The 9,120-nt window shown below is 50.9% G+C and overlaps 1 protein-coding gene across 1 annotated transcript; it reads right to left on the reverse strand.

Annotated features, from left to right (window-relative positions):
* Positions 1–875: 875 nt before the first annotated feature.
* On the reverse strand, positions 876–5,608 carry IL10 (interleukin 10). The gene is made up of 5 exons (XM_008508464.2): positions 5,169–5,608; positions 4,288–4,347; positions 3,865–4,017; positions 2,789–2,854; positions 876–1,694 (listed from the first exon to the last, which is right to left on the reverse strand). Exons 1-5 carry the CDS (start codon positions 5,544–5,546, stop codon positions 1,602–1,604), a joined length of 750 nt encoding a protein of 249 aa, XP_008506686.2. The 5' UTR covers positions 5,547–5,608; the 3' UTR covers positions 876–1,601.
* Between the last annotated feature and the right edge of the window lie 3,512 nt (positions 5,609–9,120).

A 9,120-nucleotide genomic window follows, 5' to 3' on the forward strand; every position in this document is an offset into this window, starting at 1 on the left:
TTTCAGCTTTGATGCTGCCCACTTCCTTCCTATGGTTACTTGAACCGAAGTGAGTCAGGTCTTACTGAAAAACTGGCCACAGCCCGGCGGCTCCCACCCTCCCCGCCCGGGGCCGCCTGGGCAGAGCGTGAGGGGATCAGTGTTTACTCAGCCCTTCTTTCCTCTTCTCTCCCCCAGTCACGGGGCTTTGAGCAGGGCTTCCCCAGCTGCCACACCCCTCCCAGCAGACCGCAGTCAGAAGCCAATCTCACACTTGTCTGGTGGCTCAAGGAGGAAACAGAAGGAGCAACAGCCCTTGAATCCCTGGGCATCCTACCAAGTGGGCTAACCGCTTATACTCTACTTTGTTGGCTCCAGCCTGTTGCCTCTGGTCTCAGCTCGAGGAGGATTTGGTAGGAGTTTTTAGTGGTGAATACCGATCACAGCCAACTGTGTGCACTGGGACCATCTCCTAGTGCAGGGAACAGTGTTAGCACTTTATCTGAAGCCTCATGATAACTCAGGCAAATTAGTATTCACCCCTGGACCTTTGGAGCTTGAAGAAGCAAAAAAACACTAAAAACCTCCTTTGCCTATTTTTCTAATTTTGATTATGTACAGAATCTCATCCTCAGCCTTGAAAATCAGCACGATCTTTAAGGGTTTGAGGAGAATTCCTTAAAGGATTGAGTTTATGGGAAGACAAAGGTGGTTTTTGCTGTTGGCTTTTGAAGTGGGGATACCTTTTTCCCCCAGCAGATTTGGACGCTTCCCTCTCTCTGGGAGAGTGTAGCTGGCTTTCTTTCCCTGGAATGCAGAATCCATTCATTTACTCTCTTCTAGCTTGGAAACTTTAAAGGAATAATTTTAGTCAGAAGTCAACCGACACCATAACATAATTTTAATAACAGTTATTTATTCAAAATTAAAATCTGCTATGAAGACAGACAAACAATGTAACATTCCCAGAGGAATTGAATTGTTTCTAGTTAAAACTAAGTTCTATTAGAACCAACTTTAGGTTGTTATAAATAACAAGCTGGCCACAGCTTTCAAGAATGAAGTGATTGGGGAGTGAGGTCTGGGGAACCCCTCTGAGCCATTAATCCTCAGAGGAGCTCCCTAGTTTCTCTTCCTAAGAGGGTGAGAGTCTGTGTAACACTCTGGGTGCCCGAGGCCCTGGGACAGGAAAGGTTAGAGAGGGGTCAGGAAGAACAGCTCAACAGCCATAACGTGTGGTCAGGCTTGGAATGGAAGCTCCAGTTGGCTTCCCCCAAGAAACATTTTTTTCCTTTATAACTTACAATTTCTCTTAAAACACTCAAATACCATAGGGTGTCATCCTATGGAAACAGCTTAAACATAGGTGAAAATAATAAATATTGAAAAAAATTATAATATTGGGCTTCTTTCTAAATAGTTCACAGAGAAGCTCAGTAAATAAATAGAAATAGGAGTTGAGGTATCAGAGTTAATAAATATTCAGGAGAGAGGTACCACAGGGTTTTCCAAGGAGCTGATTCAGCTCTCCCAGAACCCTGGATGGGATTTGGGAGATCTCCAATTTATGTCCTAGAGTCTAGTAGAGTCACCGTCCTGGATGCTTCGTTCCCTAGGATGCTTCAGTTTTTCATCTTCGTTGTCATATAGGCTTCTATGTAGTTGATGAAGATGTCAAACTCACTCATGGCTTTGTAGACACCTTTCTCTTGGAGCTGTGTGGAGAGACAAGAAATGTTTAGTGAAAACCCCATCTGAGCGAGTAAGTGGGTTCCCCACCTGGAGAGGCGTGACCCTGGGCCCCAGAAGCTGCGCTTGCTCCCTCATGTTGGGAGGTGACGAAGGGACCCTGGGAACCTGAGGACATGGCCAGCCACCTTGGGGAAGGCTGTGCACTGACCTGAAGCATGGCTAGTGGGCAGCAAGACAGGCATTCACTTTGCAAAGCAGTTTTCAAAACGGTGCCTTTTCAACAGTTTAAAAGGTCATGTGCTCACATGATGCTTATTCAGAATTTGATGAAAAGACATTAGAGGAACCACTTTGCAAGCAAGACAGTGAGAAAAGGAGAGAAGAGAGCCTTTTTCTATGTTTGTGCTCCCCCACCAATGGATCGAGCAGGCCCCGCCCTGCTGCTCCGGCCCCCTGTCAGGGGATTCATGCTCCTTGATGGTGGAACTCTGCCCAGCGTCTGTCCCCAACCCATGCAGAGGCCATAGGCCACATGGCTTCTGGGAAACAGGGTGTAAGAGTTCACGGATAGTTGGAAGCATTTTCGAAACCCCATTTGGTTTGAGAGTTGACATTCTCAGGCACTTTGGGAGGTGTGAATGGCAGATGGGATGTAAGCCTGGACCAACTGCAGATAAGTGAGAATCCTGCCTCCTGCTCTGGTCTGAGTTTTGGGGAGTGCAGGCTGAACCCCTGGGTGTATTTGTGTGTGCACATTCACGTGTTGGCTTCCTGCACGTGTGGCTCAGTCTAGATTCCCAACAAGCTACTTTCTGTTTCCTTTGTCACTCTCCCCAGCACCTGGCTCACTGCGTTCACAGGCTGACTGGCTGGCCTAACCCACAGGCCTGCAAAGGCGGGGAGCAGTCATTTAGAAACCCCCAAAGACACTTCACAGAAAACAAACATAACCAAGGCAGCAGCTCCTCGCCGGCTGAGGAGGTCACACCATTTGTCGGGTTCCCACACTGCCTCCGAGTGAAGGACAGGGCCCGCTTAGCACCTGCCAACCTCCACCCCTCGGAGAGTGGGCAGAGGTCATGGTCCCCAGGCCCTCCCTGCCACCATCCAAACTCACCTTACTGAAGGCACTCTTCACCTGCTCCACTGCCTTGCTCTTATTTTCACAGGGCAGAAATCGATGCTGTGGAAGGAAAGAGAAAGTGTTAATGACAGTGGCTCGCAGTTCCTGTGTCCATAGCACTTGGGAGACAAGCTGGTAGCATGAGGAAGGGGCCAGACTCATCTTGAATACCTACGCCTCATAGATCCTTGGGGGTTCTGAGCCCTACGTCCTCCTTCCCCTCAGACAGAGAAGAAACAGCCCAGGGAGATGAAACATGTTTCTCTAGAAGCCACTCTGAGATGTTTGCAAGGCTTGCGTGAAAACCCAGGTCTCGGCCTCCCCAGCCCCCAACCCCGCGCGCCGGAACCCCACAGTGCTGACCAGAGTGCTGAGCCAGCCATTCGGTCCTTTCCTGCCTCTCTGTTCTGTCCCTAACCTTCACTCCCAGCCACTAGGGCCATTTCTAAGTCCCAGAGGAATAGAGACACAGTCTCAGCTATGCAGGCCAAACCCTTTGCATGGTCCTGTCCCACAAATAGAGACCAATTGATGTCCCAATACCCGTGAGAGAACAGAGAAACCCAGTAGTGAGGGTATCATTTTGGTTGGAGAAATGAATTATCCTGGGGAATTATTCATAGATACTAGCCTGGGGATGAGTAGCTCCCTGGCCTTTCTAAAAAGCCTGTCAGTCAGTTGGGCCCCACATAGAGCTCTGCTTTCAAAAGCTTGAGAATGAGAGGTAAGTGGGGTTTCCCCTCCTGCAGGGTCCAGGGCCTAGGTCCAAAGGGACAAGGGAGCGCCGACTGGAGCTCTGGGCCCCTTTCAGGAAGAGAGAGGGGAATAATTAATAGCCCACAAATGACTCACAAATAACAGGAAAGCTGTTTGCAAATCTTCACATGTAAATGCCTAGCCACCAACCCACCCCCTGCACAGAGAGAAATGAGCAAGAGATGGAACTCCAGCGCCTTCCCGAGAGTGCCCCTGCCAGCCTGTGTCTCTGTCTCTGCTGTGAGCCTTGTCAGGAGATGGTGTGTCGGGAAGAACAGAGAAGCTGCCAGGGAAAGGACTGGTCTGCTACTCACACAGCGCCGCAGCCTCACTCGGAGGGTCTTCAGCTTTTCCCCCAGGGAGTTCACGTGCTCCTTGATGTCTGGGCCGTGGTTCTCAGCCTGGGGCATCACCTCCTCCAGGTAAAACTGGATCATCTCCGACAAGGCTTGGCAACCCAGGTAACCCTAGGGTGGGAGCAGGGTGGGGGGGGGTGGTGAGTGGGAGGAAGAGCTGCGGCACTAGCTTGAGAGGACAGCTTTGTCCCCAGGGACCTGTCTTACCCAGCCGCCTCCCCCCCGGGACTGAGCCCTCTGTAACCCTCCGCGGCTGCCGCTGCTGATCTGCTGAGTTAAGATCTTCCCACTTCTGCTTTTCAAAGCCACGCAGGCTTGGAGCAGAGCCTCCCTGCCCTTAGTCACGCTGCAGCCTGCCCACCCACCCAGCCCGGCTCTCACCTTAAAGTCCTCCAGCAGGGACCCGTTCAACAACATGTTGTCCAGCTGGTCCTTCATTTGCTGTAAGAAGAACAAAAGGAGAATGAACCTGAGCTTTGGGGAAACACCTGAAATGAATGTCCTTCCGATGTCCTTTTATTCATAGAGTTTTTGATTTTTAATCAATGCAGCCCTGGCCCAAAAATGGAATGGAGACTTCTCCAAACAGGACATTCAATGTGGCTGGGACCCTTAGTTCAATCAGATCCTTTCTCTCGGGATCAAGTGATTTTAAAAATCTGGCCAATTTTGAAGCCAAGGCAGAAGCCAGACTCGGTCCTGATCTTTCTGCAGATCCATGTCAGGTGTGCAGGGGCCGCCTACGTCAACCCTCCGGGGCTCTGTGCTTGTCTTTCTCCCTGCTGCCCACGTCCAGCTGCAGCCTTGAAAGGTCTCTGGGAGTGGGAAGCGTCTCCTAAGGCAGGTGAACCCCTGTGTGGCGCTTCCCCAAACCATCAGTCCTTCAGGTTCTGGAAGCCCTCCATGCTGAGGCAATTTATGTTTCTCTGCCTAGGGCACGGGGAACGCCTTCACCTCCACTCAGACCCTTCTGGATTTCTCCCAGCCAAGGAAGTATGGAGCTCCAGAAGAATCTTACGAAAAGTTTCTGAGCATAGGAGAGAGTACGTTTACCTTTAGGGCAGCGTTTCCTGCGCGTCTGCTGCATCACCCCAGCCTAGCTTAACTACCTGAACACACGGCTGGACTTGAGACCCTCTTAAGAATTCAAGTTTGTGGGGAATGGAAGCTGGGAGGGAGTTGAGCAAGAAGGAAGGTTCCTATAGCTCTAGCAGCACGCCTAGTTCAGGGAGGAAGGACAGACGAGAGGGCATCATACTCACAAAGAAAGTCTTCACCCTGCTGAAGGCGGCTCGGAGCTCATGGAGCATGTGGGGCAGGCTGGTTGGGAAGTGGGTGCAGCTGTTCTCAGACTGGGTGCCCCGGTCTCGGCTGGCTCCCACCCCGGCCAGGAAGACCAGGTAACATAGCAGTGCTGCGCTGGGCATGGCTGAGCTCTGCCTTCTTCTGTGAATCGGCCTTGTGGTTTGGTTTTGCAAGAGCAAGGCCCTGATGTATCGACCTTCACCTCCTGTGTCCCCTTTATATATTGTGGGTTCAGTGAGGCCTCCCCATTCATAAAAAGCCACAGAGTCACAGATTTCCTGGCAAAGCTTTTTTTCTAAAGCTCCTCCCTTCCCGAGCCCACTCCAGCTTTGCATTCGTTGAACTTCTTACTCTTAAAGTTTTCAATTTTTGCATTGTAAGCAAAAGAGATAGTTGAAACGAACTTCTGCACTACGGCTCTTTTTAGGGTGTTACCTCTCTCTCTCTTTTAAAATAATTTTTCAGCTTCTCTTAATTAAAAAAAGTCAGTTTCCTGGGGTGAACAGCTGTTCTGTGCGCAGAGCTGTGGGTTCCATTTGCGTGTTGCTAGGTCAGTGACGTGGACAAGTTGGCCATTCCAGAATACACTGGTATTGAGAAATAATTGGATCCCCTTCCCAACCTGAATTGAACACCCAAGGCTTCTCCTTGCTGAATTGAGAAGTCACCTCAGCTCTCTGGGCCTCAGTTTCCCCAAGTGAAAACAAGGGGATGAGCTCAATCTCCTCAGAGCTGTCTTCTGGTTCTTTCATTCTATGTTCCAAGACTGCCTATTTAAGAGGCTGGTTCCTATAGGACCGGCAGGGCCAGAGGATGTGCTCCAGGCTTCTTCTGTAGCCCTGGGTTTGTTTAGACTCTCAGGTCCGTGTTTCTACCTCCTCGCTGTCCCAGGACTTGGGGGAAGTTGGTCAGAGAGGCCCACACTTACTGAGAACTTGGTACCTGCTAGTCACTGTGACCCCAACTGTCTCCACTTTAGAGTGAGCACACTGAGGCACCGAGGTGTTAAGTAGCCTGTAAGGTGCTACGGGAGGGGTGGAACTCGCACCCAGCCCTGGCTGGTGCCAGCGCCGTGCTCCATACCCTTCTCTGCACTGTCCCCAGGATGTGGGATGAGAAGCTTGGATTGTGGAGTCCTCAAGGCTTCTTTTAGTTACGAGCTGCCATGGTTGGAGACTTAAGCTTGAAAGATGGGAGGAAGCAGTAGAAATACTAACGAAAATAAGTCCGGATTCCGTGCGGGCTGCACAGCAGCCTCCTTCCTTCCTCTTACTTATCCCTTCTCCCTCCACCCAAAGAAGCCTTTGTCGTCTTGTTTGGATTTGCACATATGAGTGTGTTTGAGTGTGTGTGAATGTGTGAGTGTGAGAGAGTGTGTATGCGTGTTAGTGTGTGAATGTGTGAGAGTGTGTATGTGTGTGAGTGAGAGTGTGTGAGTGTGAGGGTGTGTGTGTGAGTGTGAATGTGCAGGGACAGAGTAGCTAGATGTGAGGGAAGTCGCTCTACCTCTAGTTAGGAAAGATGGGGTCGTGGCATCCCTTCTCCAGGTATCTGGAAAGTCTCTGGGGGTCCTTTGGTTGTGCCTTGACCTCCCCTTCCACAGGGGCTTCTCCCACTGCCCAGTGAAGACAGTAAGTGGGAAGAGCGCTGACCTGCGTGGGGAGGAGCTCTGGGCTGTGCCCTGGCTCTGTCACTCTTTAAACCTAGGGCAAGTCGCTTGGCCCTTTGTGTCTGGTTTCCATCTGTCTCAAGGAGGCGATCGTACCTGCCTCCTACCTGCCAGGGGCCTTGGCTTTGCAGGGGACGGGTTCGGGGCAGTAAGGCGTGGACCAGCTGTGGGATATCTCCAGTGTTTCTATTATTTCCTTGCCCTCCTGCATCAGCGCTGGGACATCTCAGGTGGCACCAGTTTCCAAGTCTGCCCCCTTGGAGAAGGTCACCATGCCAGAGCAAGTGGGGTGACATACTAAGGCCAGGCTGGTCTGGAGTGAGTGGAGGGAGGAGCGAGAGGGTCCAGGCCCATCCTGTGGGTGTACCTTGCGTGTCAGGGTCAGGGGACTGTGGCCTCTCCTCCCAACCCTTTGGGGCCTGTTGATATGGAAGCCTCAGAATCATGAAGGGAGAAAGAGCCTTTTAGAAACAGGAGCAGAACCAACTCAGCATTGCTGCTCCTGCCAGGTTCACACTGGGCTGAGGCGCGCTGAGTTTTGCCACCAGGAAGCAGAGAAGACGGGCCCGAAGCTGGGCTTTGCATCCCTTTTGCCCTTCTCCTTTCTCGTGGCCCCTGGGTTTTCTGGGCTGTCTGCTTTAGTTCGGCGGGCTGACCCCTCTCTGAGCTGCGTGTTCCTGCTGCAGACTCAGTGTAGCAGACCCATGAGGCCAGGGCCGAACCCCAGGTGAGACAATGAGGCCCCTCTCCCTGACCGAGGCAGCACAGACCCCTCCTGCCCCTGTCTGCACCCTGCTCTGCTTTCCTCCACTGCTGGATTTACAGTTCCATGTGGCTGTCACCCATGAGCACAGCTTGCCTCCCCTAGTCAGCTGTGAGCTCCCTGGAGCAGGATGTTTCTTTGTTATCCTTTGTGTACCTGGTGCCCAGCACAGGGTCTGGCCTGCGGAAGGTGCCAGGCACATAGCTGCTTCTTTTCTATGTTGGGATGGGCAGAACAGAGTGCCCTGGGAGCCTGGACCATGGCCACAAGAAGCAAAGCTATGGAGGCTGGTCTGGGCACAGCGAGCACTCAGAGGGTAGGCAGAGCAACTCAGGGAGGCGGGCAGCATCTCTGCCATAGATATGTATACACGCATACACACACGCACGAGATGGCAGGGAGAAGGGAGGTACGTAAAAGCCATTTCTAACTTTCTTTAATCCATAATCCACTATGCAGTGTTAGGGTTAGGCTCTGACTTCTTTATTTGTTCTGGAATGTGTAGCCAGTTATCTCAGGCCATTTGTTGAAAACAGTAGTTGATCCTTTCTCCATTGATCTGAAGACATTGTCCTTTCTCTCCTCAAAATTTTTAGAATCTAAAGGGTCAGAGATAACATTAGGCAAGTTTCATGATGCAATTCCTTAATCAACAAGAGAGTAGGTATGAACGTTTTGGGAAAAGTTAAGACCCTTTGCAATTATATTGACCAACAAAGGGAATGACAGAGCTAACTCCTGTTTCTCAAGGCTGTGAAGTTATCTGTTTTCCTGAAAAGTCATTAGGATCCACTGGGAAAAGTGCCAACCTCATAGGTCACATCTGAGACATAAATGGTGACAAGCTGCCTATTAGGAGATCTGAGTTCGCGTTTCAACCCCAGGGCAGAGCCCGCGCGAGGAAGGAAGTGGGAAAGCAGGTGCCCACGGGTGGGTCGAGTGTCAGTCTGGGCACCGTTTGGTCCTGTGGATTTCAAGAGGACACAAATACAAGAGGACTGTGAGTTCTTTGAGGGCAAAGGGCCTGAGTCCAATTTTCCCTAAGTCCAGATGCATAGCAGCTGTCTAATAAATGCTTATTAAATTGAATTCAAATGAATTTTTCCAGTGTGGACTCACTGGGAAATTGAAGGAAGGTGTCGGGGGCGGAAATACCTCTCTTCTCCTACTCCTGCTCCAGAATACTCCCTGATTTCTGTATTTAACTGCAAACGAAAGGGAATCCGACTAAGCACAGCATAAAAAAAAGGGGATATTATTTTTCGGTTTCACCCAACAAGAAGTTCAGAGGCAGGCAGTCCGGGGCAGCTACGGCACTCATATATCATCCAGAAAGTGCTTTTCTGCCTGCTTGCTCTCCTATCCATTGTTGCAAGATGTCAGGGAGAAAGGACGTGGGTAAAGCCCAAGCATTCAGGGTCACATCAGCCCAGGAGATCTTTTCCAGAAAGGATCTTTCCGGAAAGCTCCACTCTGT

Source organism: Equus przewalskii, chromosome 23 (assembly GCF_037783145.1).
Source record: "Equus przewalskii isolate Varuska chromosome 23, EquPr2, whole genome shotgun sequence".
In the NCBI taxonomy this organism is placed as follows: Eukaryota; Metazoa; Chordata; class Mammalia; order Perissodactyla; family Equidae; genus Equus; species Equus przewalskii.

What these genes read in the sequence shown, in the direction of transcription:
- IL10 (XM_008508464.2), bottom strand. Translation starts at nt 5,546, where the DNA reads ATGCAAAGCTGGAGTGGGCTCGGGAAGGGAGGAGCTTTAGAAAAAAAG. An exon ending in GAGTGAGGCTGCGGCGCTGT is followed by an intron (nt 2,855 to 3,864) that starts GTGAGTAGCAGA and finishes TTCCTTCCACAG; the next exon opens with CATCGATTTCTGCCCTGTGA. An exon ending in TGAAGAGTGCCTTCAGTAAG is followed by an intron (nt 1,695 to 2,788) that starts GTGAGTTTGGAT and finishes CTCTCCACACAG; the next exon opens with CTCCAAGAGAAAGGTGTCTA.